Consider the following 21,126-nt stretch of genomic DNA (forward strand, 5'->3'; position numbering starts at 1 on the left):
AACTCATTCAAAATCTTTTGTGATTTACTTGTCACAAAAAAGTCCACAAAATTTGCATTTTTAAAGAAAATACATCACCAAAGGATTAAAACCTCATTTATTGCCTGTATAATTAAATTGACAATGCTTTTTATTTTAGGATTATTTAAGAATTCTCTTCCTAAATATTCTTCTAACTAGATAGCTACTCTTAAATTTAATAGCTATTTGGGGGCAATAGCTATACAGGTACTAAATAATTGAGTGGCATACAATTTTGATTAACCAGTTAAAGTTTCTAGCCTTCCTGCCCATATATGAATAGACATACTTGATTTTTCAATCTCACTCCCATTAGTTAATCTCAGACTTTAACAGGTATTTGCCAAACTGTCATAATAAAAGTGAATCTACAACAGTACATGTATAACTATCTTTCATAGCTTCTCTCTCTCTCTCTCTCTCTCTCTCTCTCTCTCTCTCTCTCTGTGTGTGTGTGTGTGTGTGTGTGTGTGTCTGTCTGTCTGTCTGTCTGTCCCTCTCTCTCACACACGCACACATCCTGAAAATAAATACACACAATCTCACTCTTGCTCTCTCTCACTCTCACTCTTGCTCTTCATTCAGTACTTTCAAAGCCTTAAAGTAGGGAAAGGAGATTGGATAGCAGCATAAGGCAGTGTCACTATTTATTAAATGCTTATTCCAAGAATTGTGCTCTTAATGAACATTATTACAACACTGTACCAAGTGTTTGTAAATAGTAGGTTCATGGAAAGATTATTCTGATTTATCAGGGTGGGACCACTGTAATCAAAAGGATCTTTATTAGCAAAAGGGGGGCTAAGAATGTGGTTCAGTGATAGAGCACTTGCCTAGCAAGTTCAAGACCATGGATTTCATTCCATACCACAGAAAAAGAAAAATAATGAGAAGGAGGCAGGAGAATCAGAAAAGGAGATGCAGTGACAAAAGCAGAGGTCAGAATGATTGAAGGGCCACAAGCCAGGGAATGTGGAGAGTCTTTAGAAGCTGAAAAACTCATGGATATGGACTCTCCTCTAGAACCACTAGAAGGAACGCAGCCAAGTTGTCTTCCTGGTTTTAGCCCACAATACTAACCTTGGACTTCTGACTTCCAGAACCATAACAATAAACTTTTTTTCAAGTCACCAAGTCTGTAGCAATCTGTTACAGCAACAATAGGAAACCGATACACTGAGGTTTTGTGAGGTTAAGAAATTTTTCCAGGCTGGGCATGGTGATTCACGGCTGTAATTCCAGCAACTCAGGAGGCTGAGATGGGAGGATCATGAGTTCAAAGCCAGCCTCAGCAACTTAGTGAGACCCTAAGCAACTCGGGGAGACCTTGTCCCAAAAACAAACAAAAAAAGGCTGGTGATGTGGCTCAGTGGTTGAGCGCCACTGGGTTCAATCTCCAGTATTAAAAATAAAAAAGAAATTTTTTGAGACCCTCTAGCTTGTAAGAGGCAGCATTAAACCCAGGTTCACCTGATTGTTGAACCACACTCTTGATCAACAGGAATTTGCAGAACCATAGGGGGATAATGCAACAATCAGATTCAAGGCTGAAACTCTAAACCTGAAACTAAACAAAGACAAACCCGAATGCCTACCATGTGTTAGGGAAATAATGTAAATGTGATGTAGGCAGGATTTAATTCAAGCAATTGACATGCTTTCCTATATGGTGAGAAACGATAGGAAATGGTGAGAACTGTGATGTACTTGAGAGCATCCAAAAGTGGGGAGGCTCTCTAGTCTGTTACAGCTAAATGTCATGTAGAAAAGTGGGCCCAGTAGGGTCCAATCTTTGTTTTCTCAAGAGAATTCAGAAATCTCTCTGTTAAACATTTTTTTTTAAAGATGGGAAACAAGTTGAAAGTTTGCTTAAAACTTAACAAGGCCCTGAGTAACTTAACAACACCTTGTCTCAAAAAATATATATATAAAAAAAAGGGTTGTATAGTATGTGATGCCCATTCACAATCTCTCAACAAAAACACCTCACACCTCTGAACATGGGCAAATACACATCCCTTTCTGTGATTGCCACCAATGATATTTGAATGGGACAGAGCATTCTGGAGAAATTTAAACCTGATAGGATACATGGATTTAGAATTAGTTTGCCTATTCAAAAGGCTGAGTAGGAGGATCACATGTTCTAGGCGAGCATGGACAATTCAGTAAGACCTTGTCTCAAAATTAAAAAAAATAAATAAAAGAGGATGGGGATATAGTTCAATCTCCAGTAACACGAATAACAAAAGATTATTTTATGCATGTCTAAAGCATTTTCTCTATATACAGATATTTATATAACTAAAATTTTCAAGATAATCCATATTAAATCTGGCATTTAAATGAACAACCAAATAGCATATGGTTTCAGATGCATATTATCACAGCAAATAGAGATCAAGTCAATTGAGCTTTCCCATTATACTTTTGAGAATACATTTCTAAATGTTTTGGTATGCTGCTTTAAGAATTTCTAATCTGTATGGTTATATAAACATGAAAAGGCATACTTTCTATTTTCTCCAAAATCAAACTCCAGATTCTAAAACCATAAATCATTTTTTGAGAACTTGTCAAAAAAGCAAACGGATGTGGTCAAGGGTCAGCTTTGTTTTATTTTTTTGCTTTTCATTTAAAAAAAAAAAAAAAGACTTTTCATGAGAGAGGAAACAGCATTGGTTTTAGCTTCTCGTATGCATTTTTTTTTAGAGTTCCAACATGTGACTGCTTGAAGGCATATCACTAAAAAGGAAAATGTTGCTCATCGTCATAAGGCTCAGAGCCATGTGTCCAATCATTGTACATAGCCCCACCCCAGGCCTCTGCAGCAGCTCTTACTGGTTCTTTAAGGTAACGGACACAAAACAAGCTTCCTATCACCTTTCCCTCATAGACAACATGTTTCTCTCCTTTTAGTTACACCTACCCTGACTGCCTAGGTACATCATCTTTCAGCAATAATAACAGCAATAACAAGCATGACAGGCATAAACTCTGTACATCATTTCACTATTAAACTCCAGAAAGTAACCTTGTTTAATATTCTTTTGTGTGATATCTAAGTGAGGCAATTCACCTACCCTATCAAGTTTTTAATTATTCTAGTTATTTCTTTTAAAATATTTAAAATGTCTCATACAACATAAAATTTTGTGTACTTACAATGCAGTTTATATTCCCATATCTTTTGTTTTTCAACCTTCAGGGAAAATACAGGCAGTAAAAATAAAAGGGTCCCTTGACTGAAAGCCATAATATACCTGCAGGGCTTGTTATACACACTGTCCTATTTAGCCTGCATAACACTGCAATGAAGTAGGTATTATTCCCCTTTTACAGATGAGCAAACTGAAGCACAGTTGATAAGCAGTAGCACTAAGGCCTATCTGGATCTGAAGCAAGCTCTTCCCAGTCACTTAACAGTTTATACACTGAACACTTAGACTTAATATTTTTCATTTATGAATCACTTGAGCTTGACTCTATAAAATAGAACCAATAACAACATTCAAACCAAGTTATGGGAAACAATTTAGCATAATGGCACCCACTGAATAGAAACTATTATAGTTTAATATCATGACAGAATAGAATGTTGAGATGCTGACATGTGATTGACCTTGATAAGATCTAAACCATCTTTATAGAACATGCTGGGGACATCTTATGACCTTAAGCTATAGAACATAGTTTTTAACGGCATGAGCCACTTCTACTCTGTTCTCCCATACCCCCACCATTAGAGACTACAGAAATAATGAGTTACCCACATGTTGCCAAACAATTTGCCAAGTGACCTCAGGAGCAGGCCAGCCCCAACCGATATTCCTTCTTTGTGTTTGTCCTTGTTGTCACATATCTATCTCTTCATCTCCTCCCCCTCACTCAGCTATTATAACTGCAATTTCAACCAAGCAACCAGTTCAATCTTTTCATTGGATTTATAACTTCACTGGACCATCATCCTTCTAGGCCTATCATGGTCCCCAGGATCAGCCCAATTCCAAAGATCCTTCAAGGTCAAACCAGTCTGTCACAAGTCGGGATTCAAATTTTTCACCTTGGTCAAGTCCTATCCATGTAAGTAAAACAAATTTGCCTGCCACTATAGTTCCAGGCTGTGGATTTAATTCAAACAGTTTCATTTCAGGACACCTGTTCCTAGAGGCCACTTAATTCATTTTTGAGGGGAAAAAACACAGATAAGAATCAAGGAAAGATAATAGAAACATATGGTTTTACTTAAGGTCCAAACAAATATCATCTCTTGTATAAGGTCTTCCCCACCAACCAGAAGTTCTTCTGAAATAACTATTTATAAACATATTCCCCCTTCTCTACTAGTTGGGAGTTCCTTCAGCCCAGTAGCCATTCTAATATTGACCACTGGAACCCATGGTATATATATTACAGTACTAGACACATCTATTCCATGAGTACCTACCTGTGTGCTGTATTTATATGTGTTTATATTAATATATATATATATATGTATATTTGAAACTAAGCTTGGCATGGAGAAAACATCTATGTACAGAAAGGAATTAGGAACTTTCTGAAAGCTTAAGTCAGTTACCTTTGATAACAAAAGTACTAATATCATTTCCATACAATACTTCAAAACACATACACAGGCATTTCTTATGCACTGCAAATTGTTTGTTAAATGTCTAACAGTATTATTCTCCTACGACAAAATCGTTGGTAGAGCTTAATACATAATTTTATCAAAATGAAGAGTCATACCCTAATTTTAAAAACAGCATTCTGTGCTAAGAGCTGTATTAAGAAAAATCATTTACTCACCCATGATGCTCACTATCATGCAATAACAATGAAATTTATGCTGTCCCTGTCTTACTCTTGATTCAAAATATCATTTTTTTTCCCTATGGCCAATTTTTATCTTCTTACCTTTTTGTGTGTGCTATCTTGATTTTTTTCAGTAAACAAGTTTATATTTTACACCATAATATCAATAACAGTATCTCAGGTTTGAAAGAAAATGAGTGGCATTTAAAGCCTTGTCGATGACTAGTTTGCCATTAAATTGATTAGTGTTATTTCAACATTTCTCCAAAATATATATCTAAAGATCATGTTAGAAATTTTCTAGGTAATTTAGTATATGAATGAATAAATGAAGGAAAAAAATAGGTAGAAGAGTATTTGAAAAATTATCTGAGGAGAGATTTCCAAATTTTAGTTTATCCTGAATAAAGAGTCACTTTTTTTCCTTAAAAGAAAAAAAGTTGTCAACAGGCTAGAATTTTGCATCTTTAAACTTTAAGTCTGGAGAAGATCTAAAACCATAAAGATTTCAAATAATTACAGAATTTTACATTTTTTCACTTGTACAATAACACCCAAGAAGTCTGCCTTTTTAAGTGCTGATGAAATCACCTCCAACCCTCTCCATGATATCATACTCTACTTGATGATGGGCAAACAGAGGAGAAATCCTTTTGTTATATATTATTGTAACCCATGATTTAAAGCTATACTGCCAAATGAATCAACATTGTTAATACACTCAAACAAATAACATGACGAACATGCTCCCTTATAAACTTGATGACATTTTGAAATCATATACTACCTCCTCCACTTCCTTAAATCACCCTACGCCACTATCACAGTAATCACATCAATGCAATCCATGCAAATACAAGACAACATTCTCTCTCCTTCTGTCCTTAAAAGCCCCACTCAGCAGTTTGTGCTATAGCACCATGCTGCAGCATCCCTGCACTTGAACTTGGGAATAGGCTTTCCAGGACTGCAGGCAGAGTCCTTACCGCATTCCTTCTGAACCTCATCTTGCCTCTCGGGGGATTTGCTTCTGCCATCTCGCCTAGACACAATTATACTCTTCTTTTCCAATTGTCAATGCAACATTGATGAAATATGAGCTGCTTCTGGGGTAGTATTTAAAAACGGCAGCCAAAAATCTCTATCAAACAAAGCTACCGTAGCTGCTTCCATTACCACTGTGGCAGCGCTGCAAAAAAATCCACTATCCCTGATTAGTCAGCTGACAGATCCTTCCCTGCTGCTCATTGTAATTCAGAGTTGACACATTCCCCCAATTACTTAGCCTGATTGAACCTTGTGGATTAGCTTGTGCTGGACTGCTCAAGAAGATCAGGCATGTCCTAAGAGTGGAGGAAGAAAAAAAAAATCAGTCTCTCCTCCTAGGAACAGTCTGATGGGACTGGCTTTCTCCCCTCTACGCAGTTGGATTTTTAAGGTGGAATGCTAAGAATCTCTGTGAAGGTAGTATTAACTGATAGATTTTACTCTTGTCCTACCCTGGTCTATGATTTAAATTACAAAGCTGCATTGTTTAACTTTTTATTAAATTCTACCCTGGATTTAAGTATTGGGAAAGGTCACAGTTTGTGAAATTCTGCCCTGATAGTAATCTAAAAAGAACAGAACATGTAAACTTCTACAATGGATAGGATTCTCACTCAAACTAACCTTTCCCCCAAAAGAGCTAGAAGACAGAATTTTTAATTTTCTCACCACAAAGAAATCATAAATGTTTTAGGTGATAGATATATGCTAGTTACCCTGAATTGATCATTATACAATGTATATATTAATTAAAACATCATATTGTACTCCCATTAAAATGTACAATTATTATGTCAATCAACAATAATTTTTTAAAAATCTCTTCTCGTTAATTATAAAGTATAACCTAACTTTTTATTTTGAAATCTGTAAATTAAGGTCTTCAAATTGAATTATATTATTATTTCACAGACACTTAAAGTAATATGCCATAGTTACACCTGCCTACATAATTGTAACTTCCACTAAAAATTCTTTAGGAAGGGTCAACTTACATTCTTGAAATGAGCTCATATTCAATACTTACCTTTATTTCAAACAGTGCCCAATAGCTACTGATAGTTGAGATATAATTAATGTGCTCTTAAGTATCAGAAACATTTAAAATGGTTGAAAAAATACAAAACACCTATAGCCACACCATTCATGTCTACTTTGTGTACAAAAAGAGAAATGAAAAATTGTGCTCCATTTCTGTACTATGAACTGAAATGCATTCTGATGTCATGTATAACAAATTAGAACAAAATTTTTTTTTAAATAATATAAAAAATAAATATAGTAAGGGAAACTCAAAAACTATTAAAGAAAGAATTTCATATGGCTGGTAATAACTGATTCCCAGCAACTCTGGTCTGATAGAAGTAGGCCATATGAAACTTCCAAAAACAGTACCAATGTTGTCAGCTCATGTCACAAGCACCTGTACCCCACCTTACCCCCCCCCATCAATTTGGCAGTTATGAGAACAAAAGGACCCTGAGCACTGAGCTCTTTACTGAAAATGGTTCATCCTTCCCCACTGAGAGAGCATTCCTAAGAAAACAAAAAGGAGAATATCACTCTTTAGGGACAAGTGGTACCCCTCTATTGGCTTCAAATGGATAGAATCCACATAATCTGTTTCTTTTATGCAAAATGATACATCTGTTCCAACCAACCTATTTGATTAATATAAGTAAAACTTTACCAAAAGACTGATGTCATGTGCCAAACAGATATTGAAATTTTAAATTACGTATAGTGGAGGGGAGGGAGGGGAGGGGGGATAGTAGGGGATAGGAAAGGTAGCAGAATACAAAAATTACTATTAGGGCATTATGTAAAATTGTGGATGTGTAACTGACGTGATTCTGCAATCTGCATTTGGGGTAAAATTGGGGGTTCATAACCCACTTCAATCTAATGTATGAAATATAATATGTCAAGAGCTTTGTAATGTTGTGAACAACCAATAAAAAAAAAGAGTTAATAAAAAAAATAAAATAAAATAAATGACGTATAGTGTTGGCCAAAAGAAAAAGAAAACCAGGCAGTAAAAAAAATATTTTATTGCAACAAGTGCTATACTTAGTATAAAATAATTGATTATTGGCATAAACCAAAGACTATTCCACAAGCTCAAAGAAAATCCAAAAAGGCCACAGCAAGGAAAATTACTTTTACTTCATTTAGCCCCACTGATAGGACTCAATAATATATGGAGGGCAGATTTACCTTCTACAAGGCAAAAAAGCCACTGCATTTAGTTGTTGTATATCCATATTTCATTTGGAAAATGACACAAAGCAGCAAGTAGAAAGGGAACCAACTGAAATTCATGAAATTTCATTTCTTGCTTTAGCTATTTTGGTTACTTAGCTATCTGACCTTGGGTTCAACCTTTTCAAAATATATGTAGCAATGTAATTTCATCATCTATGAGATAATTATGGTGATACCTGCCTGTAATACCTGCTAGGAAATAAAGAGAATCAACATTACTTAATAAGTGTGAATGCTTTTTGAAAAAGCAAAAATATACATGAAGGTTCTGCTATTTTATTTTAGTAACTTATTTGAAGCTGGTATTCTCTCCACTACTTATGATCAAACAACTCTTAAAAAAAAACTTTGCAAATTAGCCCAAGATGAGGAATAATTCATGCTGGATAGGGAAAGAATAATGATCTCACTCATTTTGCCATGTAAATGCTAGTATTTTATTTTCCCTTTGAGACTAGGTCTCACTACGTTGCCCAAGCTGGTCTGGAAATCCTGGGCTCAAGCAAGATCCTGTCTCAGCCTCCCAAGTGGCTGGGATTATAGGGGCATGCCATGCCACTACATTCTGCTTTGAGTGCTAATATATTTTTATACTAATTGATAAAATAGTATAGCAAAAAGGAGTATTCACTTAGAACTCCAACAACCTATACTTTGGTCTTGTCTTTGCAACTAAATCTACTTCCTCTAGTGGGAGTGGCCTCCTAAATCAGCAAGGAGACAAAATTAGAATTTCAGATGATAGAACTAAGAAGTTCTTGTTTTCTAGGCATAGTAGGGTAACTATAGATAATGATAATGTATATTTCAAAAAGCTAGGGAAAAGGATGTTTTCACCATAAAGTAATGATATACATTTAAAGAGATAATCTATTACAAAGTGCTGAGTTTTACATTATATAATGTATGTATGTATCAAAACATCACATGGTACCCTATAAATATGTAAAATTTTTTTACAGTACTGGTGATTAACCCAAGGGTATCCTTACCACTAAGCTACATCCTTTAATTATCTCATAGATGATGAAATTACATTGCTACATATATTTTGGAAAGGTTGAACCAAATGTCAGATAGCTACATCCCTTTTTATTTTGAGACAAGGTCTCGCTAAGTTGCTTAAGGCTTCACTAAGTTGCTGAGGCTGGCCTGGAAATTGTGATCCTTCTGCCTCAGTTGTCCTTATCTCCCCCCCCCCATTGCTGGGATTATAGGAATGTACCACCACACTGTGACAATTTTTATATTTTAATGTATCAGCTAAAAATAAATTTAACGCCCCACTATATCATAAATTGCTGAGTGTCCTTTTTTTTGCAAAATAAAGTAATGGATGTACACAAAATAGACACCATTCGTGTCTACTTTGTGTACAACCAGAGAAATGAAAAACTGTGCTCCATTTGTGTACTATGAACTGAAATGCATTCTGATGTCATGTATAACAAATTACTACAAATGAATTTTTGAAATAATATAAAAAATAAACAAAGTAATGGAAACTCAAAAACTGTTAAAGAATTTCAGATGGCTGGTAATAACTGATTCCCAGCAACTCTGGTCTGATAGAAGTGGGCCACATGAAACTTCCAAAAACAGTACCAATCTTGTCAGCTCAGGAGGAGTCTGTGTGTTCCCCCTACTCATATATGAAAGGAAAGTGTCACACAATGTCACTATATCCTAGTGAGCCTAATAATGTAAAAGATCATCCTGGCTGTGGGCAGGATTATATTCCTCATATTGTTTCTTTTTGGAAAACTGTTCATTTACTGGGTCTTAGAATACTGGGGACTAGATTCCAATATGGGAAATTTGTTATTTTGTAGGTGACTCATCTCCCTACCTTATCCAAGTCTAGAAAGATGCATACTAAAATGTTATAAAGGGCTTATTTCTGGGTGGCTAGATTTATTCATTATATTTTAAACTTTCTTCATTATACTTTTCTACATGCAATGAGTATACATCACAGCTTTTCTTTAAGTTCCCATAAAAACTTGCCTTGCTCTGAAAGGCATATAGAACCATGTGTCTTTGCTCACTTATAACTTGAACAACCAACTATTCATCCTTTCCCATTAAGATTTGCATTTGGGGAGTTGTTTATTTACCTCTGTCTCCTCTACAAATCTTCTTCCTACATTTCCTCCTCATTATCTCATCTGCTTATTGTTTCTGTCAACATCAAAACAATCTACAACCCCAAAACAGAGAGTATAATGTAAACCAAAAAAAGAAGTTACTATAGAATACAAAGGTACTTACAGAGATTTTTTGGAGAGATATCTTAAGAGAGGACCATGTATCCAATCTTCGATCCAAAATAATGGTAAACCGGGAATCAGACCCATTTTGCCTGCAAGGTAAGTGGAAATGATAACTTTGCCTTAGTAATTACCCAAATTTTCTCTATATGCCTTTATTTCTGATTATTTCATTTACATTTGATCTTTGACTAAAAACAGATTTATATTTTGAAATCTATTACAAAATGCTTATATAAGCAGTTTAATTTATGTTCCCGTACTCATGATTTAAAATTTCTTCTTCAACACTAATGCCAATCTTTTAAATAGGAAAGTAATAATGCAATGAAGATAGGTCACTAAAGTGGATTTCTTGGGGGTGGGAAACCCAAAGATAACTGTTCTTCATCACAACCACATTTAACTTTTCATCAACAGCCAATGATCCATTCATTCAGAAAAATACTATTAAATATATTTTGCTACCTCTAGCTTGTTCCTTGAGAAGATAGTTCAGTGAATTATATAACATTTATTTGCCCTAAAAACACCACTTTTAAGCTTCAACAGTTAAACTACAAATTTGGTCTTCTAGGATTTGATTTTTGCTCACAAGACTCTTCAAATGTTACATTCTAGATTTATGCTCTCTTATTCTTCAGGGTTAGTAAATGGAATATGTTTCCTTTAAAAAGCTGTCTTCAACGTTTAAAAAAATTTCTAAGGAGACTTTTCAATTTTTCATTGTAAAGCATTCTCATTTCAAATGATTCTAATGTCAATTCATTCCTCCTAGTATCTCCCAATGCCACTATTGAGTCTACTTGAGATACAGTCTTGTGATCCTTGGAAGAAATGAAGAAGGTCTATCCTCACTCTTAATGTAAATTAAAGTCTTTATGTAAGATCATCATTCTTAGTCTTCATGAGAACAAATACTTTTAGACTGCTAATTTTGTTTTCATAGACCCTCAGTATAATGTTTATAGCAATTAGGTAGCTGTCAGTTTCCTCTTTGGTTATATTTTTTTTCTACTCTGAAGGTAAGTTTGTTTATTATTCACAATAATAATAATAATAATAATAGCTGTATTAACAAGCCATTTTCCTGGTATAACATTTGAATGGGTGCTTGATATAAAACATATTGAAAAAAAGAATAAAATGCTACACCTTGCAATAGATGTCAGGTAAGTGAGGACTTTTGCTATTACTTCCTCTGGTATACATCTAAAATTACAGTTTTCTGGAAATGTAATGATCCAAGCATTGTCCTTTCCCCGGCCACCTAAAATAGTAAAACAAAATCAACCAAATTAACAATTTATGTGACAACAATACAAGGAAAAGGATTCTAGATATAAAGGAGGGAAGGGTTTAGAAGACTGAGGTCAACAAAATTTTTTAAGGGTATTAGTATCCACATAAACTAAAATGGCAGCAAGCTCCTCATACTTTAAGTTGAAAAAGTGGCAGAATGGCTTCTAAACGAAAAATCAAAGAAAGAAGAATGAATATAGCCAGAAGAAAATTTCATGAAATATGTGTAATAAATATAGTTGAAGAAATAGCTGATCTCCCAAGTTGGATAATCAAGGGAGCTTAGGGAATAACTGTTTCTGTATCAGTGTTAAGAACCTGAAATCCAAATGAGGGATTGACAGCAACTGGAGAACTTAAAAAAATTGACCTCACAGAATCATGGTAAGCATAAAAAGATGGAAGAAACAAACTAGAGGAAGTAAGTGATGGTCTAATGTATTTATGAAAATAACAACAAAATAAATAGCAGCAGTAGTATAGAGATTTTATTAACACAAAAAAACTCACAAATTCACTGTTAAAATTTAACATGGAGGGCTGGGGTTATGGCTCAGAGGTAGAGCACTTGCCAAGCATGTGTGAGGCACTGGGTTCGATCCTCAGCACCACATAAAAATAAATAAATAAAATAAAGGTATTGTATACATCTACAACTAAAAATTTAAAACAATTTAATGTATAGCCTGGATGGTGAATCAAAGTTCAAACAGGGCAAGGGGTTAAAATTCGGTCCCTCCAGGTTCCATCTCTTAGGCCCCCCACCATACTGTGAACCAGGAGAATTTCTATGCAGCAGTAGTACCTCCTCCAGCTGTACCTCGACTAGATGGGTACCATGGGGAAGCTCGGGTCCCAGGAGTTGTAGGTGAGACTTCCCTTGGCCCATTTCCATAAGGACCTGGAGTAGGGATAACTGTCATTGAGATTCCTTGTGGAGAATAACTGGATTGGCACTGGGCTTTCATTTTGAGGTAAACTGCCATCTCTATACGTCCCTCTGCCAAGCCCTGTAGCCCCCTATTCAGCCTGGGTGATGAAGTACATTGAGTATGAATGCCATGTAGTGCTGAAATGAGTTTTTACACGTTTAAGGTCCCAAACTGCAGCTGGCCTAAACACCTACACAGAGAGTGAGTGATCAATAAAAATTAAGTGCTAAATGGAATTTGAACGATTATTTTAGGAAGAAATTTGCAGGGTGATCTTTTAATTTAGCTTGCTAATAGAAAAAATATACACACAATTGTGATTCTTATTGGCTGAATCAAAGTGAATATGTAAAAGTACTTTTAAAAATTCAATGTGTGATAAAATATGATAATGGCAAAGGAGATAAAATGGAGTGATAAAAATACTCAATCCAAAAAAAGGAAGAAATGGAGGAAAAACGATGAATGGGAGAAATATAAAATAAATAGTAATATGGTAGATTTAAACCCAACCATATGAATAATCATATTACATGAAAATGATCTAAACATTACAATTAAAAGTGAAAGATCAAAGAAAAAAACTACATACCTTTTTATGGAGATAAAGAAGATTTAAGTGGGTGGGGTGATATATTTATTAAAAAAAAAGTGAAAGATCATCAAACTAGATAAAAAATGATCCAACCTAGGGCTGGGTTTGTGGCTCAGTGGTAGAGCACTTGCCTGGCATGTGTGCGGCCCTGGGTTCAACCCTCAGCACCACATAAAAATAAATAAATAAAGTAAAAATCCATTAACAACTAAAAAAAATTTTAAAAAGATCCAACCATATGCTACCTACAGTAAATAAACTTTAAACACAAAAGAACAAATGTACTGGGGCTGTGATTGTGGCTCAGTGGTAGAGCACTTGCCTGGTAAGTGTGAGGCACTAGGTTCAGGTCTCAGCACCATGTTTAAATAAATGAATAAAATAAAGGTCTGTCAACAACTATTTAAAAAAAAAAAAGAACAAATGTACTAAAAGAAAAGGATAGAAAAAGATGCACCAGGCTAATAGTAGTCAAAAAGAATCTAATATTACACAAAGTAGATTTAAGAGCCAAGAATATTACTAGCTAATAAGAAGTTCATTTGGTAATGATAATGTGATTAATTCATTAAGGGAACATAATCCAAAATACTTATGCACCTTATAACAGAGCTTTCAAAATATATGAAGCAAAAACTGATAAAGCGGCAAGAAGAAATAGACAAATCTACAATTTTAGTCAGAAATTTCAGCTGAGTACCGTGGTGCATGCCTATAATCCCAGGTGGTTGGTAGGCTAAAACAGGAGGATTGCAAGTTCAAAGCCAACCTCAGCAATTTAGCAAGGCCATAAGCAACTTTGTGAGACCCTGTCTCAAAATAAAAAATAGAAAAAAGGGCTGGAGCCGGGCACAGTGGCGCATGCCTATAATCCCAGTGCTAAGGCAGGAGGATCATGAGTTCAAAGCCAGCCTCTGCGATTTAGTGAGGCCTTAAGCAACTCAGTGAGATGCTGTCTCTAAAGAAAATACAAAATAGGGATAGGGATGTGGCTCAGTGATCAAGTGCCCCTGGGTTCAATCCCAGTACCAAAAAAGAAGGGGTTAGTGGAGCTGGGGATATGGCTAAGTGGTTAACCACCCATCTCTCAATAACTAATAGAACATGCAGCAAAACATTTGCAAGGATACTGAATAAATGAACAAACTCTCAACCAACATGACCTAAATGAACTCTATGGAACCCTCCACCAAATGAAAACAAGATACACACTTTTCTCTAGTGCACATGGGAAAAAAATCAAATTAATTATTTATCTTAATCTTTACTAAGGGAAACTTGAGGGATAGTTCTCAAATTATCTTTTGAATTGAACAAATCAAGATTATTAAATCAAAAAAGCATTAATCTGGGCTGGGGATGTGGCTCAAGCGGTAGCGCGCTCGCCTGGCATGCGTGCGGCCCGGGTTCGATCCTCAGCGCCACATACCAACAAAGATGTTGTGTCCGCCGAGAACTAAAAATAAATATCTCTCTCTCTCTCTCTCTCTCTCTCTCTCTCTCTCTCTCTCTCTCTCTCTCCCCCCCCCCACTCTCTCAAAAAAAAAAAAAAAAAGCATTAATCTTTGCTATATGGTATCCTAGAATTAAAGAGCAGAATGGAAATAATCAGTAAGAATAATGGAATCCACCTGAGAGTTTTCAAAGAACTCAAAAGAGAAACTGTACAACCCTGAACCAAAAGGTTTAGCAAATCATTAAACAAAGGGCTTCTATAGGTAAGGCATGATATACAACAAAGTATATAAATAATATATATAATTGAATATATATCCTATATATAAAAATATAACTATAAACTTGCTAAGAAAGCTGACGAGCACTCTAGTTTAGGACAGAACAATTTAATACTAATGCAAACTACACCCATCAAAGGAAAGGATATTTGGCTCCTATAGGGGTAAAATATCACTGATTAATCTATATACCACTCAGCACCTAACAGTACTGTACTAGATAGTAAATTTGTGAGAAAAGAACAAAAGATATTTATACTCTAATTGGGAAGTTTTAATTATTTTTCACTCTGGGAACATTCTCCTCAAAAGAAACCATAAACATTTTTAAAATAAATACAAAAAGCAGATAAGGGGGCTGGGGCCTGGGTAACGCACTTGCCTAGCATGCAAGAGGCACTGGGTTCGATCCTCAGCACCACATATAAAGAAAATAAAGGCATTCTGTCCATCTACAACTACAATTTAAAAAAAAAAAGCAGATAAGGAATGAAAAGTGTGGAGAAGGGTAGGGAGCAGCAAACCCTGAGGAAGATTGTAATTCAGAATCCTTTAGAAAATACTGAGGGGCAGGCAGTTGTAGCTCTGTGACAGAGCACTTGGCTAGCATTCATGAGGCTCTGGGTTCCATCCCCAGCTCAAAAAAAAAAAATCACTGATAAACTTTTGTTTATTTCTTGCAGTGCTGGGGGTCAAACCCAAGGCCTCACATGCTAGCTGAATATTCTACCACTGAGTTACAACTCCAGACTGGAAAACACTGATAATCTTAAGTAAAATCTCTAAATCTTAAAAGTAAACCTAACATACCACTAAATTTACTAAGACAGAACAGTAATCCCCCTTTATCCATGGGGAATGCATTCTAAGACCCTGGGGGTCTAAAACCACAGGGAGTACCAATCCTACTAAAAATGTTTTTTTCCTATATGCCCTGCAGGGTTGCTCATAGTCCCCAAGTTAATCTGTCCTTCCATGTTTTATGCCCTGGTATCACCTTTAGCATCATTATTATTTTTTGTTTTGGCAGGGGTTTGCAGTGCTGGGTATGGAACCAAAGGCCTCTACATGCCAAGCAAGCACTCTATCACTGAACTACATCCCAGCCCTAGTATCAGTATTCTTGTGCTTTGGGACTATTCTTAAGAAAAATAAGGGTTACTTAACATAAGCCCTGTAAAATCATGACAGCTGATCTGCCTACAAACATGGTTACTAATTGACTAACAAGCTAGTTACACAGCGTGTAGATACTAGACAAAAGGATGATTCACATCCCAGGTGGGACAGAGTGGGACAGTATGAGATTTCAGAATGGTGTACCATTTAAAACTTAGGGATTGCTTATTTCTAGAATTTTTCATTTAATATTTTTAGACCATAGTTGATCACAGGTAACTGAAACTACAAAAAGTAAAATCACAGATAAGGAAGTGCTGTTATATACTTTGTAAAATAAAATATAAAACCACATTAAATAAATCACCCCAAATTCACAATTACAATTAATTATGATCATCAAAAAGCAGAAGCCAGACTAAAGTGTCCGATTAGTATTACCTACAAAGTAAATGCTTATTTATTAAAATGAGCATGTAGGAGAAATAAATAAGATAGCTTCTTGTACTATCTAGAAAATACCATTTTCATAAAAGCAATGCATATTCTGGTAACTTTTTCTTTATCTGTTTAATATAATAAATAAAATGTAGGCCAGGCATGGTGGTACGCACCTATAATCCCAGTGATTTGGGAGGGAGGCTGAGGCAGGAAGATTACAAGTTCAAGACTAGCCTCCACAAATTCAAGATTAGCCTCAGCAATTTAGCACAACTCTATCTCAAAATAAAAATAAAAAAGTGCAGGGGATATGCCTCAGAGGTAAACTGCCCCTGGGTTCAATCCCTAATAGCTAAATAAATAAATAAAATGTATAATGGTATCATTCGAATTACTATAATATCTAAAAAATAATGTGCTTATTTTTAAGCAAAATTTTCTCTAGAATATGACCAGAAGCAAAATGGGCAGAGTGGTTTACCATAATTATATCTCTAAAAATATATAATGCTACTTAGAAGCATTAGAAACAATAGTGAAGGCAGAAGCAATCCATGTATCCATCAATATGAATGAATAAACAAAGTTTGGTATATACATACAATGAAATGTAATTCATCCTTAAAAAAGAAAGAAATTCTGCCAGACATCATAGCACATGTATGAAATCCCAATGACTTGGGAAGCTGAGGCAGGAGAATCTCAAGTTTGAGGCCAGACTCAGCAAATTAACAAGACCTTAAGCAACTCAGTGAGACCCTGTCTCTAAATAAAATACAAAATAGGGATGGGGATGTGGCTCAGTGGTCAAGTGCCCCTGAGTTCAATCCCCAGTATAAAAAAGGTGGGAGTGTTTAAGATGGCAAATTTTATGTTATATGTACTTCACTGCAATATTTAAAAATTATAGAAAAATGCATATACCTATTTGAGAAAAGTAAATTTCATCATATGTAAATGAAGCCTAAAAATAAACTTAATGCTTGCTGCTTAATTAGGATCACCTATCGACATATGCAATAAACCTTTGAGTAATAGGAACAACAGTGAAGGAGAAAAACCTCAAAGAAGCTACCTCAGCCGCCACTCTCTCACTCACCCTGTGCCTACCTACAAGATATATTCCCCGTCATGGATGTCTGAAGCCTTGTCTGAAAACCAAAAGTATAAGAGTAGTTAAGGTTGGTTCTAATCATACATTTAAACGTCTTTAAAACCTCTGATTAGTCTCTAAATGTCCATTTGGTTAGCAACTAGTGTACAATATATTCATATATGTTAAAATAATGCTTTTCAAACATACAGACACACACACACACACACACACACACACACACACACACACAGAGAGAGAGAGAGAGAGAGAGAGAGAGAGAGAATTATAAGTGCCAAACTAACTCTGCTGATCATTTCATACATTTGTCTACACTAAATACATGAGAAAGTTTGCTTACCAGACAGGAAGGCGATGTCTTGCATTAAGAAATGACTGATGTCCTTTACACGGAGGAGCAGCTCTGTTTCTATAACAAATAAGAAATAAGAGGAAATAACATCCATGCTAAAATACAGTTGAAAACATATACATGATTTCTCAATGTGGCCAAAACAACCCTGGAGCTCCAGCAGATCTCCATCCACAGACACACTGCTAATCTTCTCTTTCCTCCTCTCAGCTATAAGGCACGGAAATTATGCTCTTAAAAATATCACCAGGCACGTAGGACGCGCGACCTACTTCTCAATCTACGTCCGGGACATAAACTGCTCTCACTCACCAGAAAGCCAAGGGCAAAGATGCAAACTCCAGGACATCCGGAATTATTTCAAGGATGGATAGTCACACTGAGATATTGTAGCACATTGTCTTCTTCTGATAGTGCCTTTCATTCCACAAAGCTTTATTATTAACAACAAAGCACCCTTAGGATCCTCAAAATAACCCTGATGTAGATATTTTTATGCATCTTATAAGTCAGGAAGGTGTTTCAGAGAGTACAATGAGGCAATTTACCTTGTGGTCTTCTGAGTCACAAAGGCCTGGATTCAAATCCAGCTTGTTGCATTTACTAGCTATATAACCCTAGGCAAGTTAAAGCCCCCTCTAAGTCTCAATTTCCTCATCTATAAATCAGGAATAATTACACTACCTCACAAGGTACTCTGCCAAGGAAATGTGAAATATCAGGCATAAGAGTAGGTGTTTGATATACAATAGCAGGTTAACTCATTTTTTATCATTATAAATGAAACTATGCCTGTGCATTATTCAATATATTTTAGTTGTCCCAGATCTTAAGTGCTAACTTGTAATATTCAAATCTACGAAACTCTACAGGAGCCAAAAATCAAAGTCCATTATCTGCTTCTGGTCCATGAATAAGGATAACATTTTAAAAGAAAACAGGTCATCAAACCAGGCTATTTTGGATTGCTGAGTTTAGTGCCTGCAGTTTCATGTCTCTTACTGAAGCCATATTTTTTCACCTGCTCTCTGATAAAAAGTGTCTTCAAAGTCCTAGACTCTGATGGTGTGAGACTGATGACACACTACCCTTGTAGTGTTCCTAAAATCATACCATTTGGATGTGGTTTATCAAGGTCAATCCTTCTCAAGGGTATTAAATAAACAGATTCTTGATGACACATGAGACAGCAGAATAGGGTCTCTGTTACAGAATGACCACCCCACCCCTTTTGAAACATAAATTAATTAATTGACAAGAAGCTACAAGCCATTACAAACCTGCAATTGGTCAGAACATACAATCCATTCTTAAAAATGTCTTGTAATATTAGATTCTTGTCATGTCCTAAGCCAAAGCATACACACTGACATTTGCAATTATTCTATCAATGTTGCATGTTTCCTCAGGTAAAAGAATTTTCTAGCAGCCACAAATATGTGTCACATATTGATATTTTTAGGCATGGAGACATGGAGGAAGGATAGTGGAAAAAGGGCTCGAATTCTCCCTGTCCTCATAAGCCTATAAAACTGACAACAGTCTAAGGTTTAAATGAAAGATCATTTGACATAAAAATTTGCCTATATAATAAGAGATCCAAATTTCTCCCCTGATTTATCAGTAGAAATACCTACAAAGAGCAATTGATGCCAGGTGCTCCAGCATGTACTGTAATTCCAGCAGCTTGGGAGGGTGAGGCAGGAGGATCACAAGATCAAGACCAGCCTCAGCAACTAAGACAGGCCCTGCCTCAGAAAAACAAAAACAAAAACACCACAACTAGGGGATATAGCTCAGTGTTAACATGACCCTAGATTCAATCCCCAGTACCAAAAACAAAAAAGTAATATATGAATTTTATGTCAGATGACAGATATGGAAGTACTAATATGTGCAAGTCAAGTCCTCCCATATCATTAGACTCTTGCATAACTATAGAAACTATATCTATTTACTCTACAATTCAGACATTCATGCAATAAGAGAGGCCTCAGGGCATAAAATAAAAGGCTGTGGGCTAGGAGTAGGAAGACCAGGACCTTGTGTTAGCTCAGCAATTTTGTTGCTCTATAATCTTAAGTAAGTCACTCCCCGCCACTCCCCTTATTATACCCATTCTATGAGATCCAACATGTGAAATCCACAGATATATAAAAACATAATGGTGTTTTCTATATCTAAAATATCTCCCAGAATTGTGCCAACAAAATAACATTTCTAGGCAGGCACAGTGGCACATATCTGTAATCCCATCAGCTCATGAGGCTGAAGCAGGAGGACTGCAAGTTCAAAGACAGCCTCAGCAATTTAGAGAGGCCCTAGGCAATTCAGGGAGACCCTGTATCTAAATAAAATATGTTTAAAAAGGGCTGGGGATGTGGCTGAGTGATTGAACGCTGCCGGTTTCAAAAATAAATAAATAACACATTTCCATACTAATGAAAAAAGATGAAATCATGATTAAAAGAGATGTTACTGGGCTGGGGTTGTAGCTCCGTGGTAGAGCATTTACCTAGCATGTGTGAGGCACTGGGTTCTTTTCTCAGCACCACATAAAAAATAAATTAGGGCTGGAGATGTGGCTCAAGCAGTAGTGCACTTGCCTGACATGTGCAAGGTGCTGGGTTTGATCCTCAACATCACATAAAAATAAAATAAAGATATTGTGTCCATGGGCTGGGGATATGGCTCAAGCGGTAGCGCGCTCACCTGGCATGCATGCGGCCTGGGTTGGATCCTCAGCACCACATACAAACAAAGATGTTGTGTCCGCTGAAAACTAAAAAATAAATATTAAAATTCCCTCTCTCTCTCTCTCTCTCTCTCTCTTAAAAAAAATAAAATAAAAAAAATATATTGTGTCCACCTAAAACTAAAAAAATAAATATTATAAAAAAAAAATAAAATAAATTAATAGGACTAGTGTTGTAGCTCAGTGGCAGAAGCTTGCCTAGCATGTGCAAAGCATTGGGTTGGATCCTCAGCACCACATAAAAATAAACAAATAAAATAAAGGAATTCTGTCCATCTACAATTACAAAAAAATTTAAAGAAATTAATTAATTAATAAAAATAAAGTCCATCAACAACTAAAATATGTGTGTAAAGAGATAA

At 35.7% G+C, this 21,126-nt stretch overlaps 1 protein-coding gene across 2 annotated transcripts in view; it reads right to left on the reverse strand.

Moving 5' to 3' along the window:
• Positions 1-18,037, reverse strand: part of MCF2 (MCF.2 cell line derived transforming sequence) — a gene marked incomplete at both ends in the record, with an annotated part of 81,678 nt that extends 63,641 nt beyond the window's left edge. The window contains 3 exons of one of the 2 annotated variants that reach the window (XM_081277641.1): positions 10,420-10,510; positions 11,574-11,688; positions 17,998-18,037. In XM_081277641.1, the coding sequence (XP_081133767.1) occupies positions 10,420-10,510; positions 11,574-11,688; positions 17,998-18,022 (231 nt within the window). Of the gene's footprint in view, positions 1-5,822; positions 5,874-10,419; positions 10,511-11,573; positions 11,689-17,997 lie in introns of those variants that run through there. The other variant, XM_081277642.1, reaches the window with a different exon arrangement.
• Positions 18,038-21,126: the final 3,089 nt, after the last annotated feature.

The sequence above is a fragment of the Spermophilus citellus genome, assembly GCF_964194105.1.
Source record: "Spermophilus citellus genome assembly, chromosome: X".
Classification (NCBI taxonomy): domain Eukaryota; kingdom Metazoa; phylum Chordata; class Mammalia; order Rodentia; family Sciuridae; genus Spermophilus; species Spermophilus citellus.